The 23016-nt window shown below is 36.5% G+C and overlaps 1 protein-coding gene and 2 non-coding genes across 4 annotated transcripts; 1 reads left to right on the plus strand and 2 right to left on the minus strand.

Moving 5' to 3' along the window:
* Positions 1-449: 449 nt before the first annotated feature.
* TRNAG-GCC (transfer RNA glycine (anticodon GCC)) lies at positions 450-520 on the minus strand. Its single transcript has one exon. It is a non-coding gene; the product is annotated as a tRNA-Gly (tRNA).
* A 13503-nt stretch (positions 521-14023) lies between these two features.
* On the plus strand, positions 14024-22196 carry LOC108329331 (transcriptional repressor ILP1). 2 transcript variants are annotated; one of them, XM_052872785.1, is made up of 7 exons: positions 14024-15325; positions 16914-17081; positions 19029-19693; positions 20386-20674; positions 20879-20943; positions 21078-21168; positions 21527-22196. In XM_052872785.1, exons 1-7 carry the CDS (start codon positions 14234-14236, stop codon positions 21602-21604), a joined length of 2448 nt encoding a protein of 815 aa, XP_052728745.1. In that variant the 5' UTR covers positions 14024-14233; the 3' UTR covers positions 21605-22196. The 2 variants fall into 2 exon arrangements, with proteins under 2 accessions (XP_052728745.1, XP_017418988.1); XM_017563499.2 differs by having other exon boundaries at positions 20879-21168.
* Positions 22197-22669: 473 nt separating this feature from the next.
* On the minus strand, positions 22670-22740 carry TRNAG-GCC (transfer RNA glycine (anticodon GCC)). Its single transcript has one exon. It is a non-coding gene; the product is annotated as a tRNA-Gly (tRNA).
* Between the last annotated feature and the right edge of the window lie 276 nt (positions 22741-23016).

Below are 23016 nucleotides of genomic sequence, written 5' to 3' on the forward strand. Positions count from 1 at the left end.
GAAATTCTTTGTAGTTTGTACCGTACCATTTAATATGAAAGTACTTTTAGAAGGGTTTGTAATGGTAATCCAAACATGACTGGAGGATATTGTCAAAAAAATTAAATTGGTAGATGACTCTGGGGTACTGTTTCCCCACTAGTATTAGAGTATGCTATTAATTGTGTGGAGAATGGTTAAATGGCACAATTCAAACGTAGAATGTGTCGGTGCTACATTAACTTCATAATAATGGCACAATTTGGAATTGTCATATTCAAATACATTGGTCCCTTTTGGAAATGTTGAAGTCTGTGTCTTAAATTGTAAGCCATGTTTCCTTAATTGTATTTGTCTAGGATCTACAAATTTGAAATAGCATTTGTAATTTGTAGAAGTTTGGTATGAAACGTCATCGTCAACGATACAGCAGTTTTAGATTTGCAAAATAGAAATTCAAAAAGAAAAACTGCACCAGCCGGGAATCGAACCCGGGTCTGTACCGTGGCAGGGTACTATTCTACCACTAGACCACTGGTGCTTGTGATATTAGGGATTACATGTTTAGATTTTACTCAATATAATCATCCTAAAATTAAAATCTTTCGCACTAAACAATATTAAAATATGATTAATTTTACTGTAATAATTTATAATGTTCCTATTCCGATGAAAGTTGAGAAATAATTTCACATCTTAAAATGTATAATGGCTGAAATTTTAAATAAATTCTATTTGTTAATATTATTTTAATATATTTCTTCAGTTTGTTTTATGTTTTTAAAAAATTATGAGATTTATTTTTATTTTATAAAATCAATTTGAACATCATATTTAATTTCTATTTTTGATATAACTTTGATTCCACTTTTAAATTAGTTTGATTTGATTTTCTATGAATTACTGAATTCTATTTTATTTTTGTAATTGCATATGATGTTAAAGCATTTTTAATGTAAAAATATGAATTTAGATTTGAGATAAATTTATTTAAGTAAATTTAAAATAATATAAATTCATATATAGATTAAATATGTTTTTAGTTTCTCATCCAAAATTAAAATTAGTTATTGCTTACAATTTTAATTGTTCTTGGTCCCCTAATTTTAGCAAGACTTAATATTATTTTTTATCTTTATTTTTATTCACTATGTTCAAAGTGAAACTAATTTTTTGAGTATTTAATGTGGTCTTAATTTTCATAAATTTTGTTCAATTTAATCTTTTTTAATGACGATATCTAAATCGTTAACGACATTGTCACATCATTATTTTCAAACTTCCAACATAGAAACCCTAGCCACCGACATCAGCTACCATGCACCTTCATCGCACGATGCCGATGACGTGCCACAATGAAATACCTACATGCATAGATTAGAAACCAAGATGCAATTCTCTAAATAAATCCATAAATCATAAATCTTTAAATCAAAAACTAAGATATAAGCAATAAATCATAAATCCCTAAATAAAGCAACATTAGATCTCTAAATCATTACTTTATAAACAACATGGAATCATAAACCAAAATACAATTATCATGTTTCCTTCTATTTCCCACATAATCAAAACCAAATCAAACATTCTACCCAAAAACCAAAATCAGAGCACACATTCATTATATCTATTTTCAGAACAAAATACTCCAAATGCAATTATACTAAATTCGAGTTGCAAACCTAAATTGTAAAAAGAAAGTGAAAATAAAAAGCATGAGTTGAAGACAAATGAGATATAGAATGTGAAAGGGAAGAAAGGGAAAGTGGAAGTTTGAAAACCTAGTATGGGCGGGCCACATATGCCAAAACGAACACCTCATTCACTAATTGCTCACGTAGACACTCTGTTGTTAACAATTAAGACGCGGTCAGAAAAATGACCAAATTGAACAAAAATTATGAAAATTGGGATCACATTAAACACTTGAAAAAGTCGAGTTCCACTTTGAACAAAGTGAATGAAAATAGGGACCACAAATGGTATTAAGCCTTTTAAAAGTGATTGGATATAATCTCTCTCACTTAACAACTTTAAATTCTCTCCGTGTTCAAATCTCGTATCTTCTTTTGTACACAACATAGTTACCTCTACAAGACACAACATAAATTCTAACCTAGTACAAAAAAGCTACATCTTTACATGAAAGTTAAAGCTCTGAGTAAAATATCTTTTTCAAAGAAGGCTATATAAAAAGGCCTACATGAAGATAAGAGAAGACATCTATGTTGGTTTATGAATCATAAATAAAAAATTAATAGGCATTAAACCTTTACAAATAGAGCAGTTTCCAATTCCATATTGGATAGAAAAGCAAAAGCGTATTTGAAGGATTAGACATTAGTAACTATTAATAATCAAACTTAGGTATATGATCTTACTTCTATAGAGCACCTTTAGTTCTCTTTGGATTTTCTCTTTTAGAGATAAAGAGAAAGAAACTAGAATGATATGTCTGCTCACAAAGGGAGACCATGACCCTTTATGTACCTCTGATGATTACTTTTCTTTAATTTGAATAATTATAATTTGGCTCATTTAACAAATTAAAATTATTGTTGGTCTATACACAATAAACCTTTCATGACATATATGTTCTTAGCCACATTTACTTAATTAGATCACCTAATAATTGACTAATAAAATATAATGGCTCTAAACATTTAATGATTTGTTATATATAATTGGATATATATATATATATATATATATATATATATATATATATATATATATATATATATATGACCTAAAATTGTTAACAATATAAAGATATAAAAATAAAGAATTATCTCTGTATATTTTTTACTTTTGTCTTTTCTAAAACTTACATTCTTTAACCCTTGTATTTGAAAAGGAAAAGTCTCTTTACAAATCTTCATAAATTTTTTGTATTGATTTCAAATCCTTTCTTGTTGTGTTCTTTTAATACGTAAAACATCTTATTATTTGTGTGTCAATCTCAAGTGGGTCATCGTTTTTTTTTTCGGTCTCAATTGGGTCCATAAACTTGTAAAAACGAGCCAATTAAGTCCTCTCTATTAAGTTCTCATTGATGTTGTTTAACTGTGATGACATGGTGCACACATATATATATATCTTATATGACGTGAAATTTTTTATTTAATTTGTTATTAAGTTTGTATAACTGTCCAAACGCCGCCTCATAGCCCTTGCCGAAAAACCTTGCACCAATCAGCTTCTTGTTACAGTTTGATGGAAGTTCTTACCTCTCTCACACTAACCTTTCCCACAACACATCCAGCAACGAGAAGATCATACTACTCTGCCAGTTACACAGGAAATCAAATTATACCCATTTATACTAAAACCAATGATATAATCATTAAAAAAATAAAAGGAAAATGACAAGGAAAAAGAAAGAAGGAATTTGTTTGTTTCCAATCCCTTAATAACTCTAGCAAATCTTTCAAATTGAATAATGAATTCACTCATAGAGTTCTCCTGCTTTGCTTCAGAGCCAACAACCATTCAAAAGGCTCTCCCATAGAAACTGATTGCGTTCATGAAAACAACCCTAGATTGGCTCTCCGACCACTTTTCCTCTCTCGAGGAGGACCTCAAGCACAAATACGAAGTCCCATATCTCAGACCTGGTTGGAAGAACTTGAGTAAGGTGTTAACCCACGGCAAGTGTAACCGAATCGTATCAAGTAATAAAACTAGAAAGATCAAGTATCGTTTTCCCAAAGGACTCACGACCTAGACAGTTATGTGATTTGTTAATTATCTAAGACTTGTAAAACCAATTCTTTGAGATTTTAAATGCAAATTACTAAAAAGTAAATATGAATGCATGTATTGATCAATGGAAAGGAAAAAAGCAAAACGTGTGATTTGAATTATATGAATGATTATGTTGTTGGGGTTTATCTATTTCATCGTATCCACTCTCATGTATTCAAGAATTCATCTTTCTTCATTAATGTTAATGCCACTTTCTAATTTACCTTAAACCCAATGTCTTGGTGAAGAAAGCCTATTCACAATTACTAGTTTACAATGTCTTGTCTCCCTAGCAATCATTTATGCATTATTTCGCACAGAAGCTTAGAGGCAACCAACCATCATATTCCTATGTCTAGGTTTATACTACTATTGGGAGAGATTCCCTAGATCTAGATTTTCCCGTATGTGTCCATATCGACAAAATCAATAATCATGCAATAGAATGAGTTAAACAAAGCATGCATTGAGCAAAGAGGAAAAACCCTAACAATTAATGAAACAAAGCACATATATTAAAGAACGAATTCAATACATGAGAGTTTCAAAGGATTACATTGATTCCCAACAACAATAAAGGTTTAGTTCACCATATTCATGGTGAAACTAGATGAAAAACAATGGAAGAATGAAAGATAAAACCCTAGAATTTGAAGAGTGGAGCTTGAGCATCCAAAATCCTCCTCCAAGGGGTGAAGAAAGTGTATTTTGCTTCGTTCCAGCCAAAGATGACTGACCTAGGTCGACTAAGACCTTATATAGTTTTCTAAAAATTATAGAAAAGTGGCCCAAGACCTATAAAAATGGCGCTCAGCGATTTTTACCGCTCAGCGGTAAGTGCGGCACTTTAGATTGGTGCTCAGCTGCGTTTTCCCCTCAGCGGTTGCTGTGGGATTAAGAACGCCGCTCAGCGGTAATTTCCGCTGAGCGGTACTTGCGTCTTCTCTTTTTGTGCACTTTTCTTGAATCTTACATGTTTACCAAGTTTGAGTTGCGCTTGCATCAAGTCATCATGAACCGTCTTTCCTTTGCCATCTTTTTCTTCTTCCCTAACCTGTGACAAGAAACAATTTTTACATTTGAAGTCCGTCTTTTCATCTTTAGAGCTAGTCATGTGTACATCTTGACATGTAGCTTTATGACTAGGCTCTTCCTTTTGCATTTGTTGCTCCTCTTTGAAGACATCAACAACCACCCTTTCCTCTTGGTCTTGAAGCACTATCATTCCTTCATCTACATCAATGATGACCTTGGCCGTTTTCATAAATGGTCTTCCAAGAATAATTGGAATCCTTTCATCCTCCATTTTCATCACCACAAAGTCCACCAAGAGTTGTAGTTTGCCTACACAAACCATAACATCTTCTGTTACACCATAAGGCTTCTTTGAAGATCCATCTGCCATTAGCAAAGTCATATTTGTAGGCTTGACTTCAAGATCCCCAATTTGCTCAAGTAAAGATAAAGGCATTAAATTAACACTTGACCCTAAATCAAGTAGGGCTTTCCTTATCTCTTTCTTCCCTATGACGCAAGGAATGGTGAAACTTCCTGGATCTTTCACTTTTGGAGGTAATGGCTTCTACTTAACAGCTTTGCACTCATCAATCTCCTCATCTAAATATCTTTTCTTTGTGGAGACTGGTTTCATATTTTTCACATAAGCTGGAAATTGTTGCAATGCTTCATTCAAAAGTAGATCAACCTCCAATTGATTGAAGATATCTTTAAAATGCCTAAATTGTCTCTCTTTCTCAATTCTCTCACAGTCTTTTGAATAAGGAAGAATTTTTTCACATTTTTCACAATTTTTCTCTCCTATCTTTTCTTCTTTTTCTTTTCTTTCATCCTCTTCTTTTCTCTCTTCTTTTCCTTCTTTCCTCTCTAACTCAACTCTTTCAACATCAATACTCACTAAAACTTTACACTCTTCCTTAGGGTTAACCCCAGTATTAGCCCCAAAACTCCTATCAGACATATCTTCCAACTTCTTAGCTATTTGGCCAACTTGCATCTCCAAGTTTCTAATGGTCGCTTTAGTGCTTTTATGGTTGGAAATAGTCACATGCATAAATTGTTGAAGAGTCTCTTCAAACTTTATCTTTCATTGAGTGTAGACATTTGTTGCCATAATGATGGTTACTGCTGTGGCCTATTAAATTGCCCTGATTGCCCAGCTTGTCTAGCTTGTCCTTGACCTTGACCCATGCTTGGGTGAGGTTTCCACCATTGGCTGTAATTACCTTGGCGGTATGGAAATTGATTGGCCATGAAATTTACATCTTCTAAAGCCTCTATTGGAAAAGCACACTGACCATTGATATGGTCACCACCACATAGTTCACACATCTGTTGTTGTTGAACCTATGCAACTCCCTTTAGCTCCTTTGGCAATTGAGCAAGTGTCTTTGTCAAATTCTTCAACTGTTGAGTTATGATCTTATTCTGCGCGAGCAAGGCATCATTTGATTACAATTGTAGAACCCCTTTCTGTTGAATTGGAGTTCCTCTTTCATTGTGTAACTTATTATCATTAGTAGCCATATTCTCTATCAACTCGGTTTCTTCCTCTGGAGTCTTCCATTTGATATTACCTCCAGTTGAGGCATCTAACATCAACTTGGTTTGTGAACCAATACCTTCAAGGAAAAGAAGGACTATTGCTGCTTCATCAAAGCCATGTGTGGGAGTCTTTCTCAATAAGCTTTTATACCGATCCCATGCTTGACCTAATGTCTCCTCCTTGCCTTGTCTAAAAGAAGATATCTCTTGCTTTCCTTTGTTGACTTTAGATTGTGGGAAGTATTTATTTAAAAACTTTGAAACCACGACTTTCCACTCAGTAAAGCTACCTTCTGAAAAAGAATTCAACCATAACTTAGCATTGCCTCCCTATGAGAAAGGAAACAACTCTATGGTGAGATGTTCATATGGACTTTCATGTGATAGCCCATTAAATTGGTTGTTCTTGACCAACTCTATCAACGTCGGTTTCACCTCCATGTTTGCAGCATTGACCCTCGGCCTTGCTATACTGTTAAAATGTTGAGGGCCAACCACAGTGGTGTAATCTGCAAGAGTGCGTCTACCATTATTCTCCTCAGCCATATTTTCAATGCTTTGATTATACCCTAGTGATGAAGGTTGTAAAAGTATCTCCAGAGGAGGGAATAATTCTCTTGAAGTTCGAACTCTCCTCCTCCTTCTACTTTCGTCCAAGCCTTCAAGAAGAGGTTCCGAAGTGATTCTGCTCCTAGTTCGAACTGTATCCTACATACCAAGAAAACAAGTTCCTAGAAACAATTGTTAGCACAAAAAGATAGAAAGATAAAGATTAAAAACAAAAGATAAGAAGATAATAAAAAAAATAAAAACTAAAAATATTAAAAGATAAACTAAAAAGATAAATAAAAAAAATCAAGTCAAAGTTAATCAATAATCACACAAATAGAATAGTTCAACCACGAGTCCCCGGCAGCGGCGCCAAAAACTTGTTAACCCTCGACAAGAGTAACTGAATCGTATCAAGTAATAAAACTGGTTTTCCCAAAGGACTCACGACCTAGACAGTTATGTGATTTGTTGATTATGTAAGACTTGTAAAACCAATTCTTTGAGATTTTAAATGCAAATTACTAAAAAGTAAATATGAATGCATGTATTGATCAATGGAAAGGAAAAAAGTAAAACGTGTGATTTGAATTATATGAATGATTATGTTGTTGGGGTTTATCAATTTCATCCTATCCACTCTCATGTATTCAAGAATTCATCTTTCTTCATTAATGTTAATGTCACTTTCTAATTTATCTTAAACCCAATGTCTTGGTGAAGAAAGCCTATTCACAATCACTAGTTTACAATGTTTTGTCTCCCTAGCAATTATTCATCCATTATTTCGCACAAAAGCTTAAAGGCAACCAACCATCATATTCCTATGTCTAGGTTTATACTACTATTGGGAGAGATTCCCCAGATCTAGATTTCCCCGTATGTGTCCATATCGACAAAATCAATAATCATGCAATAGAATGAGTTAAACAAAGCATGCATTGAGCAAAGAGGAAAAATCCTAACAATTAATGAAAGAAAGCATATATATTAAAGAACCAATTCAATACATGTGAGTTTCAAAGGATTACATTGATTCCCCAACAACAATAAAGGTTTAGTTCACCATATTCATGGTGAAACTAGATGAAAAACAATGGAAGAATGAAAGATAAAACCCTAGAATTTGAAGAGTGGAGCTTGAGCATCCAAAATCCTCCTCCAAGGGGTAAAGAAAGTGTATTTTGCTTCGTTCCAGCAAAAGATGATTGACCTAGGTCGACTAAGACCTTATATAGTATTCTAAAAATTACAGAAAAGTGGCCCAAGGCCCATAAAAATGGCGCTAAGCGTTTTTTACCGCTCAGTGGTAAGTGCGGCACTTCAGATTGGCACTCAGTTGCGTTTTCCCCGCAGCGGTTGCTGCGGGATTAAGAACGCCGCTCAATGGTAATTTCTGTTGAGTGGTACTTGCATCTTCTCTTTTTGTGCACTTTTCACTTTCTTTTCTAATTCCAACTTATTCCTACTTCACTTCTTTCATCCAATTCATCTTAAAACCTGCAAAAACAAGGAAACCAAGCATAAAACCTATCCAACTCTCTTATTTCAAAATTATAAACAAAAGCACGATTCCAAGCTAGTTTCTAAGTCATAAAGGTTGTCTTTAAGGTCAATTTTAAGTATAAAAATAACAGTTTTTCAATTGTTATCATAAGAAAATTTACACCTAAAAAATAACACCAGAGAACAAAAAGGAAGTTGTAGACTGTGACATCCCAAAAATATAGCGCACAACTATATACAGGTGTCCACATTTAATAATATGATGGAACAGTTACTATAATCCGAACCTCAAACTTACAGTTATTACAAAATACCCATTAAATTTTTCGTTTAACTTTGCAAGAGCTTCCTATACCACTACCGAACGTTCAACATATAACCGAACGGTTATATTTACAGAACAAAAATGGTGAACATTCGGTTCACCAAAACTATAATTACTATACGACCGAACGATCATCAACTATTCAACAGGAGTCTCACCACCCAGCTCCTGCTCTAGCGTAAGCTCTTCCCCTTCTGCTCACATCCAACAAGGATGATCATTGCAATAGAAAACCGAGCGGTTACATGGATAAAACAGAAAACAAGGGTAAGCTACTATAATTCAATTAAGCATGTATTCACACATGTAATAACTACAAGCCCTTACAAAACGAACGCTATAACATACAAGAGCCAATATAGATATCACACATAACTGAAATATAATAATACTATACAACCGACACTTGACTTGACCATCCGGATTGTATGAATACGTAGCTTGAGGCCGTTCGTGCACTCAGGTGGTGGAGTAACTGGAAAACCATCAACTGCCACCCGAGGTTAGTCCGTTATAACTCACACAAGAACCTATGGGCTAGGACCTCCCGCCATTCTCACACAATGACTTACCCATCTTTACTTGAGAACTGGTAATCATCAGAATATCAGGATGAACCCCGTGAATTTCACTATCCGTATTCATACTTTACCACAACATTATCCTTACACTGAGACATTCCTCCCCGAAATTCTCTTCCACATTACTTGAAACATAAACTTTTACTTGAATACCAATAATACTTCCCATACATAATAGATCATTGCGGTAATAAACAACCAGCACCAAGCCATACCATCAACATTGAAAGATCAAACAACATTTCACATAAGAAGATCGAACGCTCAAATAACACCACCCTTAGTTACCAATGAACGGAAAGGATCTAAACAACAGACGAATATAACCGAACGTTTATTTAATAGATATGACTTTGACATGAGCCAAACACAGCTTAAGGATAGAACACTCTAATTAAACCAAATAATTAATATAAGATTGAACCATATTTAACTATCATCAATACTCGAACGAACGATATTTCAATATCCTCAAAGTAATAACGAACAATATTCTACTATACTCAAAATAAGAACGAACGCTATTTCACTATCTGACAAAACCGAACGCTTAGAGCTTATATCGAACACTTATAACTACTGATCCTTGGTGTAAGACCGAACGGTATTTTACTTATTTTAAAAAACCGAACGCCTAAAGCTTCTACCGAACACTTATAATTACTCCTACAAACTATTCATCAATCCTAGTACTTTTAAGGAAACCGAACGTTAAGACCTTTTAGCTGAAATACCCATAAACTTGTATCAAATCATAAACGAACGTAATTTAAGCCTAGTCTAAGTACAAAGTCTACTAATAATAATATATGAGCTATCACAAACTAAAATACCTAATCCAATAAGACTGATTATAAAAGTATATAACCATCAACACTTGATATATTAATCACTTCCTATAAAACGAACGACTACAAACTGGTAAGGCCAAAATGCTAACTCTATTGATAGTTTATTCACTAACCATAACCGAACGGTTGAAACCGAACACCCAACTATTCTACGAAATTTTGCAGAATCCTTATCGACTTATACAGAACCACCAAAATCCAGAAATCATATAAGTCATACGCTCATATACAAATCATCAATCCATTCATTCCATACATACACAAAGCCAACACATGCATAATTAAATTTAATAGCTTCCCTTACCTCTTAACAGACCGATCGCTCACAATACGAACTTTGCACCACGACCAACACTCAACCTCCTAGATTCACTGTTTGAGTAAAACAAACCACCCAAAAGACCAGAAACGTGATCAGAACCTTAGAAGAAGAAGATAAACACATGCAACAAAAACTTGGTTTGCATGTGCCCCAAAATAGACTTTATTAGAATCAGGAAGACCTACCAGTTCAAACCACTAAACGATCGGTTGAAAGGAGGATCCTTGCCACCAGGAACCTTATGTGCACTCTAATGAATGATCAGATCGAAGAAAACGTGAAATTCAATGGAGGAAAAGCTGATAATTTTAGAGAGAAGTTATAGAGAAGGAGGATAAACTAGTTCAGAAGATTTGGAGAGAAGATCGCATGCAGAGAATGTGGCGTAAACTTTCCAAAAACTCAGTTTTGCTTAAAACGAACGTCCGCTCATCTGTCGACACCTGCCTTCCACTATCTGATTTTCGAATCCTCGTTGCTTGACACCTGGCGTCCGTCATCTGAGTGTCGAGCCCCCTTCTTGACACGTGAACTCCACTAAAACGAATTCTAAGTGCGTTTTAAATGGGTTCTGACGTAGACTCAGCCATATTAATTTTACCAGAATGCTAGGAACTGATAGGGCTGATAAGTGCCAAGAATTGCATATCCTGCGCACTTATTTTAATCTCCTTTGATGAATTATAGAGTAAAATCTCATGAAAAGTTGTATAAAATGTATATATTGTTGATTTTGTATCAGTTTGAGTGTTTTTGTGTGTTTACTTTGCAACAGAATAAGGATTGGAAAGAACTGGCAAGCACAAGACGCAGAGGACGCTCGCTCAGCGACGAACGGACGCTCGTCCAGCGAGCAGTGGACGCTCGTCCAGCGAGACCAGCAAGTGGACGCTCGCCCAGCGAGAGGACGCACGCTCGCCCAGCGAGGACGCTCGTCCAGCGAACAGAGAACGCTCGTCAAGCGAGTGCTCGCCCGTGATCAGCAAGTAGACGCTCGCCCAGCGAGAGGACGCTCGTCGACCAGCGAGGACGCTCGTCCAGCGAGCAGTGGACGCTCGTCCAGCGAGGACGCAAAAGTGGACGCTCGCCCAGCGAGCGCACGCGCCCAGCGAAAAATGACGCTAGCCCAGCGAGCTTGCACCAGTCGCCCAGCGACCCGACCTTGTTCGCCCAGCGAAAAATCACTTACGACTTATCTCTTTAAGAACGCGAACCAGAGGTAGAGAAGGCAGTTTTTGGAGGGGGGAAACCCTCCCAGAGCTCAAGGACGAAGGTGTGGAGGCGCGACTTCACTGCAGGAGCTCATGGAGGCCGCTTGGGGCATGTGGAAGCATCTCTTTTCTCCTCCTTGGGTCTTCTTCTTCTTCCATCCACCATGTTTGTAAGCTTAAGGTTCTTCCATGGAAATGGAGAACCAGTTTCATTTTGTTAAGAATTGATGTAATTACTGAATTCTTGTGTAATGGATGAATGGATTGAATATATATATGCCTGCTTTATTAATTTCTAGTATTCTTATTTCCGAGATTAAAGCATGCATGTGATGGGGACGTTCATGTCATGGACTAATTTTGGGTTTCATGGATTATGGGGACGTAAGATGGAACCAGAACTGAAATAGGAATCCTTGTGGGTCATTGATTCTAGGGATGGAAGATGAAACACATGTTGTCTGAGATCCTAGTTCTTAATGCGGGTTCACTTGTTAGATTGTCCAAGGGATTGGAGTTTGATGAGGAAAACCTAAAATTTTTCACCTAAGAGATTACGGGTAAAGTGTTTTAGTGGATTGACATTAATAATTAATGGAGAGGAGATGAAACTTTTTATGCACAAGAGTGAAAGTGGTGAAATCTAATTTGAGCAAAACCGATCCATATCATTTCGGACTTTTTTTCATATCTTAGTGTTTTCACTACCAGAGTCCAAATTTGTAATTATGTATGAATTTATGTTTCTGCACCTGTTTTGTAAATTGATGTTATGTTCTTGAGTCTGGATGAGTTGTTAATCGCACAATTCTTTAGTATTATGAGTCTCTTGGGAAAACGATACTTGGACTTACCATTTTATATTACTTGAAGCGATTCGGTACACTTGCCGAAATAAGCGCCTAACAAGGGCTCATACTTTTTGTAAATCTCTTCAAGATCACTCTCAATTGTCTTAGAGGTTGTATTTTTTGAATGGACCTGCATTAACACAACTCATTCACATCAAGGGCATTTTTATAATAGACAAAATGAGAAGGAAACCTGAGGTGAGGATACACATAATGAAACAGAAAAAGCACTTGCTTTAAGTGTCTAACAGTTTCAAAATCCCATGGAATGGCATGATAATATCCCAAACACATAAGTACATTTGTGCGAGTAAATGGGCCAAACCCCTTAATTTGCTTGAGCTGATCACCAAGCTGCTTATAGCAGGACAAGCTTGCATCTTTCGACAACTCTTCAAGCTGTTCTAATTGATTTTTTCCTTCAACAATTGCCTGCGCAAATTCTAATATATAACGTGCTCTATACTCAAGGTCTCTGACTCTCTCTGCCTCCTTGACTGCCACGAAACATCCCTCGACGCCACTCTCCAGATCGCCCTCCGCACGCTCGACACACGCTGCATCGCTGCCATAACCTCTTTCCTTGACGACCACGCGGACGACCACGAGGGCGAGGTTGACGACGCCACCGGCCTCGTCCTCAAACTCAAGTCCTTCTGCCTCCGCATGGATGCCTTTAGCTTCTAGGCTTTCCTCAGCGCCAAGAAGAAGGAGCTCGATGGCTTACGCGCCGAGGTCCCTGTCGCCCTTGCCGAATGCGTCAATCCCCCCACGCGCGCCTCACCAACCCCTCCCTTTCTTCCTCCGATCTCCTCCGCGTCCCCGATATAACTTCTTCCAACAGTGGCCATTCGCTACAGGTTGTGGAAATTTTGAGAAGCTTCAAAATGATACAGGTGACCGACGGCGAGCTTGGCGGCGATCGAACTCGCTCAAGAGGCGATTGACGGAGGAGAGAGAGCTTCTCTCTCAAGGGTGAAGAGAAGAAGGAGAAGGGACGAAATAATTACATTTGGTGCCATATCAAACACTTTTTATTTAAATAGCAAATTCCACCTAATATAATATTTATACATCAGCATATAATGTGCGAACCACGTCATCACAGTTAAACAGCGTGAGTGAAAACTTAATCTTAATTGGCTCATGTTTACAAGTTTATGGACCCGATTGAGATCGAACAAAAAACGATGATCCACTTGAAATTGACAAACAAATATGAAGATCAAACGAGAGTTTAAATCTTTTTTTTAAAAAATAAAATAAAATATTTATAAATTTAATTCAATAAAATTAAACTATCTAATCAGTTCGAGTCTACGTAATCCTTTATGATTAATAGCGTGCCTTATTGTTTTTAATTGCAAAAGTTTTCCAAGATTATTTAATATTTAAGTGTTTAATAAATATTACATATTGTCTAGTCCCTAAAAAATTTACAACTCTATTCAAATTTTCTTTTCTAAAATTTTATTTTATTGTTTTACAACATTATCTTCCTCCTTTATTATCTAGTGAAATTTGAGGATCTGGCAATCATTATAAGATATTCATATTCAATTTTCCCCCTTCTTGCATGTAGGGCTTGCCGGTTTTCCTTATACTGAAACCAACATTACACTTTGTGATAATCTTCATCACATTCTCACTAATCCATAATTTACTATATTGCCTTAATATAATCAAACTTTTCCTTCATCCGTTAATTCACATCAACCGTTGCCTCCACCGGAACCCTCGCTCTCCCACATGTCCACCGCCAAATCACGCAACTTCCGCCGCCGTGGCGGCGGTGACACCGAAGCCAACGACGAAGACGGCGATACCTCCACCCTCTCGTCCAGACCCCCTTCGTCCGCCAAACCCAAGAAGCCTCAAGTCCCCAAACTCCTCAGCTTCGCCGACGACGAAGATAACGAAAACCCTCGTCCACGATCCGCAAAACCTCAACGTTCCACGAAACCCTCTTCCGCTCACAAAATCACCACTCATAAAGACCGAATAGCGTCTTCTTCCCCTTCGGTTCCTTCCAATGTTCAACCCCAAGCTGGAACCTACACAAAAGAAACCCTTCGCGAGCTTCAGAAGAACACCCGAACCTTGGTCACCAGCAGCAGCTCCTCTCGGCCCGAGCCCAAACCCCCCGCCGAACCTGTCATCGTCATCAAGGGCCTCGTCAAACCAGTAGCTTCGGAGCCCCAGGGTCGGGAATCGGACTCCGAGGGGGATCACAAAGAGGTTGAAGGCAAATTGGGTGGCTTAGGCCTTCATAATGGGAAGGACTCGTTCTTCCCCGATGAAGAAATGATCAAGGCTATTCGGGCGAAGCGGGAGCGCCTCCGGCAGGCGCGCCCTGCTGCACCGGATTATATCTCGTTGGATGGAGGCAGCAATCATGGTGCTGCTGAGGGGCTGAGTGATGAGGAGCCGGAGTTTCGGGGCCGGATTGCAATTTTGGGTGACAAGGTTGAAGGTGGGAAGAAGGGGGTTTTTGAGGAGGTGGAGGAGAGGAGAGTGGGTGTGAGGTTTAAGGAGGAAGAGGAGGATGATGAGGAGGAGGAGAAGATGTGGGAAGAAGAACAGTTCAGGAAAGGGTTGGGGAAGAGAATGGATGAAGGGTCTGCTAGAGTTGATGTTCCTGTTGGGCAAAGTGCTCAACAGCACAAGTATGTTGTTCCCTCTGCAGCAACTGTGTATGGTTCTGTTCCAAATGCCGCTGCATTAGTGAGTCCTGGCATCGGAGGAGCAATTGAATCGATGCCGGCTTTGGATGTCTTGTCCATATCGCAGCAAGCCGAGAGTGCGAGGAAAGCCTTGGTCGAGAATGTGAGGAAGCTTAAGGTATGTCCCAAACTTGGCTGTGTGTCAGGCTGAGTTATTACTTGTTGAATTTTCGAGCTTGCTTACATTTAGGCCTTAAGCCCCAAATTCTAAGATGGTATTGGAATCTATTCTCGAATCTAGATTTGTCATTGGTTCACTGATCTTGTTAATCAAACTTTAAGTACTAGGACTGTTGTTAGGTTGTAGAGTTATCCCAACTAGACTTCACCAATATCACTGTGCAACTGTAAGTGTATTTTATGTAGATTTAGGTGATGAACTAACTAATAGCCTTCTGTTTGAATTGTCCCACGTCGACTAGAGATAAGGTCAATTCATAGTTTATAAATGGGTGCAAACCTCACCCTACAAACCGGTTTTGTGGGGTTGAGTTAGGCTTAAAGTCCATTTCTTAACATGGTATCAGAGCCATGGTTAGAGCTTATCCTAGCGATATTTGTTGTTTGCTGGACATGTTGTTCCACCTGTTATCGGACTACCCATTAAAAATGTCTAATCCCACGCTCGAGATGTATATACCTCGGCGTGAGGGGGTGTGTTGGAAGTCTCACATCGACTAGAGATAAGGCCAATTCATAGTTTATAAGTGGGTACAAACCTCACCCTACAAGCCGGTTTTGTGGGGTTGAGTTAGGCTTAAAGTCCATTTCTTAACAATATGCGTCCATAGAAAAGAGTTACCTTGAAAAATTCCTTGTTTTATTTAAAATTTTACATGAAAATGATTCTTTTTGGTAGCAATTGTATGGCTTTGTTATGATGAAGCATTGTTTAAATGAATGAATTGCTAAATAAATCTAACGAGTATCTACATTTTAAACATTTATGTTAACATCTACAGAAATTTACTTATACATAGTCTATTTGAAATCTGAACGAGCTCTTACTTCTATGAATATGTACTAGTAAGTGGCCTCACATTAGGAAATTTGGTGTATCAGATCACCCATAGACTGCAAGCATAAATGAGCGCATGGGAAATGGACTTGGCCTAAGAGTATATTGACTTCTGTATAGGTAGTTTTCTCCATGATTTTATTTACCGGATATGTAGGTCTAGGACAGGACACCGAGTTAGTGGGAGCAATAAAGCTAGATAGTAGAGTAGCCACTGTTATGGGAGAAAATATTTAATTTTACTCTCGAAAATAAATGCCTGAAGGTGAAATAGAAATCGGAAAGTAGTGGGTTCAGATGTAAAATAATAGAGGGCATAATACAAAACTTAAGATATTTACATTATAGTTTTATCAAAGTTTTATGAGGTGTATTTGTACACCCTGAGGTGTACATGGATCTGCCCATGTGTATGGGATCTCATTTCTTTCATGTTATAATATCCCTTGGTTTAGTGTGTATGAAGGTCAGCAGTTAGAATTTTGTTATATTCAAGTCTTTAAATTGTAAAAACAATTTTTTTTTTAATCCTGGAAACCTGTAAATTTTGTCATTTGATAAATGTCTAGATTGATACCAGTATGCGTCACTGTTGCTTTGAATATTACTCTGGCATGAAATGTATACAAAATTTTATCTTTTAGTGGATTGATATGTTTCCTTAGTTTCTCCTAATTTTTCATGACAGGATTCTCATGGAAGAACTATGTCATCATTGAGTAAAACTGATGAAAATTTGTCTGCCTCACTTTTGAACATTACTGCACTTGAAAATTCATTAGTAGTAGCTGATGAGAAGTACAGGTTTATGCAAAAACTCCGAAGTTATGTCACAAATATATGTGACTTTTTACAGGTAATAGTATTTGTTGTATTCTTTTGTTTTCCTAAATCCTTCATAATTAACTGTAAAATGGTACTGGATTCCTCTATAATATTTATTTAAGTTCTCTTTTCACCCTCATATAATTTGTTTCCTTCTTTTTCTTCTTTCCTACATCTTTCTGTGTTTATTTATTTTTATCTGCATGAAAGAATTATTTATATATATATATATATATATATATATATATATATATATATATATATATATGTATGTATATGTATATAAAAGAAACACTTGGGGTGCCCGAATACAAACCAAAACTCTGAACAAACGGTGTATATTTTGTATATTATAGATAAAGAGTATAAATACTTATTAACCACCTATAACCCTCAAAAAAGACCCCAACATTTCTTACTTAACAGTCAATCGATGCAAGACCAAAAATTAGAACCTTCAAAATTTCAATATCAGATTCTACCTGCTTCTACTGGATAGCTCATCATTCTATCTTCTGTAGTTTAAGATTATAAAGGTGCTGAGATATTTTGAGTAGCTCCACTTGTGCCTTAGTCATGTGTTCCCTTCTCCGTCTTTTCTACTTCTTTCTTTTATATATTTGTATGTTTCCTAGTGTATACCTGCAAAAAAAATTCTGATGCACACGGTCTCTACCATTAAACCCATATCAATCTATTATTTGTTAAGTTTCCATAACCAATTTGGAAGCCTCAATCACCAACAGCACATCCTCCCTCCTAGTTCCCCTGCGTTTACCTTGATTTCCTTTGTTGAATAGCTGCACTTGTGCCTTAGTCTTGTGCTTCCTCCTCCATCTTCTCTACTTCTTTCTTTTATGTGTATGCATGTGTGTGATAGGAAGTACCTGAGATGCTAGTACTTTCTTCAATATAATCCTCCTGTTTTTCTACCAACTGAGGCATCCAAAAGGGTTGTCTTCCCATCACCACTAACACTCATAATATAGGTAGAGACATCTACAAATTCAGTCTCCTCAATGGCATATTAGCTTCATCTTCAATTTTCAATCCTCCCATGCCAGCACACCTCGTTCTTCCTCCTACACGTTTAGACTGTCTTTTGTTCCCATTCTGATAGAAAATTACTCCCTCAACCTACCAAATAGCAGACAGCCACTAGAGTTATGGTTGTTGGTATATCAGATGCAGGACACAGGCAAACAAAGAAATAATTTCATGCCAAAGAGAGAGCTTATTTCGTTCAGCCCCATCCACCTATTCATTCTTCATTTGCCTTGCATTCCTTCGTAATAGAAAAAACACACCCCAACGTGCCAACTAATATATGGATGACCAGATTAGTAGTTACTGGTTTGTCAGAAGCATGGTTCCAGCAGGCATTGACAGACCGAGATACATTTTTCTGACTCCAGGATATTGGTGCTAATTTGTTCAGCCTCCTTTACCTGTTAGATCTTTCCTGTGCATGCATACTCGGCCAAATAGATAACAAAAAGCAGTCTGCATATGACCACGGACACATGAGTAAAACAAAACTAGAGTTGCAGATACAGCTGCGGTTGCTGTATGCTGAAAGATGTAGGCAAGATGCTAATTTTGACTTAAAATGGTTTGTCTTAGAGTTTACAAATATCGACTATAATCCATTTGTAGAATTGTGTGCTTTTACATGTTTGAAATGCTATTGCAATCCCAATCCCAATTGTATGCTGAAAAATAAAATAAAAATTACCTACAATTGAAGACATAATTAATGCAATACAATGATAGTGACAGTACCATGTGGGATTGCTATAAACGACTTAGAAAACATGAGTGATACTTCTAATAATGTTGAAAATGAGTGTATATATGTTTTCTTAATGGTGGATATTTAAAAGCTGACACTTAATTATCTTGTCATTTTCGAATGTTTTTATGTTTGGTGTCATTCATTGAGGCTTTAACTTAAGTTATCCTATGAATTTTACTTCAGCACAAAGCTTTTTACATTGAAGAACTTGAAGAGCAGATGAAGAAACTTCACGAAGATCGTGCATCAACCATTTTCGAAAGAAGAACCGCTAACAATGATGATGAAATTATGGAGGTAGAAGCAGCTGTAAAAGCTGCAATGTCAGTATTTAACAAGAAAGGTAATATAGAAGCTGCCAAATTTGCTGCTCAGGAAGCATATACTGCTTTAAGAAAACAAAAAGATCTGCCAGTTAAATTAGATGAATTTGGTAGAGATTTGAATCTTGAGAAACGGATGCAAATGAAAATAAGGGCTGAGGCTAGTCAACGGAAGAGGTCACAAGTATTTGATTCTAATAAGCTGACACCAATGGAATTGGATAGTCATAAAATAGAGGGTGAGTCAAGTACTGACGAGAGTGATAGTGAGAGCCAAGCATATGAGTCACAACGTGATTTGGTGCTGCAGGCTGCTGATGAGATTTTTGGTGATGCTTCTGAGGAATATGGTCAATTATCTTTGGTCAAAGAAAGAATGGAAGAATGGAAAAGAGAGTATTCATCAAGCTATAAAGATGCTTATATGTCATTGAGTCTTCCACTGGTCTTCTCTCCATATGTGAGATTAGAACTTCTGAGGTGGGACCCACTTCACAAGGGCATAGATTTTTCAGAGATGAAATGGTATTGAACTATTCTCCCCGTGTTACTATTCTTTCTTGAAGCCTTTCAGAGGCATTATATAGGGTCAAAGGCTTCTTTTTACAAGCCACTTAATTGCATTCCCTTTCTTGTTAATATATATATATAATGGTTATCAGAATCTTATTATTCATGATTCGATACAATTCAGCTATCTACTAATTTGTATCTACATTTTAACCACTGCTATGATTCAACTATTCGTGCTTCTTACTTTTTTGTCAATTCTTATGAAAACAATAAAAGAAGCACGATGAGCTTATATTCTAAAATGAAATGGAATTTGAAAGAACATTTGTGAACTTCCTATTTGATTATTCCACTTTATTTTTCACTCACTCATTCAATGCATTTAGTATTAATTATCTTGTTTCCATTCTTTTGAAAAAAAGACCTTACTAACCTAGATCTAAAGTGGAATGCATTTTGTGTTGTTTTATCTATTGTAGTTTATATTGTTTACATTCAGCACTATGTATCACCTATATGATATATTTGAAGTAATTTTTCGTCATACCTAAATCTCGCAATTGGATACAACAATTCTAAAATAACTCTACAATTCATGATTTGGATCTCAGTTTGATAACCTTGATATGTATGCATATTGCTGGAGTATCTTTTTTACCTTTAATGTTTCATCAATTTATAATGCGTATTGTTGAATTATTCAGGTATAAATTATTGTTGAATTATGGTTTGCCTGAAGATAGAAAAAATTTTGTTCATGATGATGGAGATGCTGACCTTGAACTAGTTCCAAACTTGGTGGAAAAGGTTGCGCTTCCTCTTCTGCACTATGAAATTTCCCATTGCTGGGACATGCTTAGTCATCAGGAAACAAAGAATGCGATTGCTGCAACAAAATTGATTGTGGATCATGTGTCTCATGAAAGTGAAGCTCTTACTGGTTTACTAGTTTCCATACGAACACGCCTGGCTGATGCTGTTGCTAATCTTACGGTATGCTCCCAAATCAGCCTTTACACTTTCTACGTTACTAGTTAGAAGTACATATTCATGCATTTTATTTTATCTTTAGAAAGTTAGAAAACTGTTTGTGCGTTTTATGTTTGATCTGCATTGCTAGCTATATATGGGTTTATTGTAGGTATTTTGAATTATTAAGCATTTTTGGATAGATTTATCAGCTTGTCTACTTTGTAGGTCCCCACATGGAGCCCTCTGGTATTAGTTGCTGTTCCAGATGCTGCACGAGTTGCCGCATATAGGTTTGGTGTGTCTGTTCGATTGTTGAGAAACATTTGCTTGTGGAATGATGTATTTTCAATGTCAGTGTTAGAAAAGCTTGCTCTAGATGAGCTTTTGTTTGGTAAAGTTCTTCCTCACTTAAGAATCATATCAGAAAATGTTCAAGATGCGATAACAAGAACGGAACGGGTTATTGCTTCCCTCTCTGGGGTCTGGACTGGCCAAAGTGTCATCGGAGACAGAAAGTATGTTGCTGATAATTTGTTAAATTGTTGATTACATTTGTTTCTTTTGGAAAGGCATTTTGCACATTTTTAGACTCTTTTCACATTACGTCAGTTTGGGTACTGTCTTTAGGGGCAAATTGGGTATTGTGTTTGGCAATTTGGGGTACTTATTTAATGTGTACGTACGGCAGGGGGCTAATGGAATGGGTGGGAGTTTAAATAGAGGGTTTAGGTTTAATATGTGACAGCCTCTATGAAGTCATTTAACTCTAGTTACATGTCATTTATTATTTCTTTTATCATTATATGTAAAATGAGAGGCATTATGACTTTTGGTCAGTAGTCTAATACTTTCCCCGTCTTCTTCACATTGCAGACACAAATTGCAGCCCCTGCTGACTTATGTGCTGTCACTTGGAAGGATTCTGGAGAGAAGAAATGTACCAGAGAGTGACACAAGTTATCTTGCTCGCCGATTAAAGAAAATACTTGTTGACCTCAATGAATATGATCATGCTAGGACCATGGCTAGAACCTTCCATCTCAAGGAGGCATTATGAGCTCACTGGGAAACAGGAATTCATGTTCATTATACTTGTTCTCAATTTGTCGTTGAATCAGGCCCTAAGTTAACCCTTCTCAGGTGCAATTATGGAACGAATGCGACATATTCACGTGATTATGATGCTTGAAATTTTAACCTTTTTGATGATTGTTCATGTGAATGAACACACACAGGCATGCCCTTTTGAGATCCTGTTAAAAAGAAAAATTTTCAAATAGAGAGTTTTGTTTTTAGTTTTTCTTTAAGGAGGAGAGTTAAATACGGTTAGAGAGTTCATTTGTGAGCTATAGAAATTTTAGGTTGGGTATGATGCATCAAGTGAATTTGAGGTTTTCATTTATGAGTAGAGAAGTGCATCCCTCTAGAATTAAGTTGTATCACCTCCAATGTGATACCTTTATAGTCGATACTGTGATTAAAATTTATAGTTTTCTTATTTTACATATCCAATGAATTTGGTAATTTGCAGTTATTTATTCAATATTTGGAGTTTATTTTTCAAATTCGCCTATTTTTACGGTGGATATCTTCATAAATATTGGATTAGGTGGCATTGTCCACAGCTTGAAGTATGATATTCCTGTCTGCTGAAAAGTTAAGAATCCATTGCCAATGGGTTAAGATACGAGTGTGAGAAATTAATGGTATTTATTTTGGTTTTGGAGCTGGAACACTGCATTCGAACTTCACAAACCGACTATAAACGTATAAGAAATGTTCTCTCTAATAAAATATTGCTTCTAATGTTAGATGAGCGTTTTAAATTTAGATACTTAAAACTAAAATACTAATATTGTTGTATTACACATCTGTCTGAGATTCGAAATTGATTACAAAACCTTAATACGTTATTCATGATCCGCTATAAGCCCAAGTACTTAACTTAAAACTATTGGTGACGACGTCACTGAAATATAATAATTTTAAAAAATGAAAATAAAAATGAAATACAAATGCGCCAGCCGGGAATCGAACCCGGGTCTGTACCGTGGCAGGGTACTATTCTACCACTAGACCACTGGTGCTTTGACGAAAGAAGGGACTAAACTATATTTAAAAAAACAAACAAACTTGTGAAATTGTGACTATTATATTTTCAATCCTCTTTGGGTTGATCACATCAATAATGACAATACGATATATGATTGAGTTTTGAACAACAGCAACATTTTAAGCTTCTTCTTCCATGGATAGATTCGCTTTGTAATTATTTTTAACGAGGAAAATAAAGAGTCGTTATTTCTTTTATATGATGTTATTTAGAGATGTTAAATTGACTCATGACCTTGGAGTTAGTTCTA

Source organism: Vigna angularis, chromosome 2 (genome assembly GCF_016808095.1).
Source record: "Vigna angularis cultivar LongXiaoDou No.4 chromosome 2, ASM1680809v1, whole genome shotgun sequence".
Classification (NCBI taxonomy): Eukaryota; Viridiplantae; Streptophyta; class Magnoliopsida; order Fabales; family Fabaceae; genus Vigna; species Vigna angularis.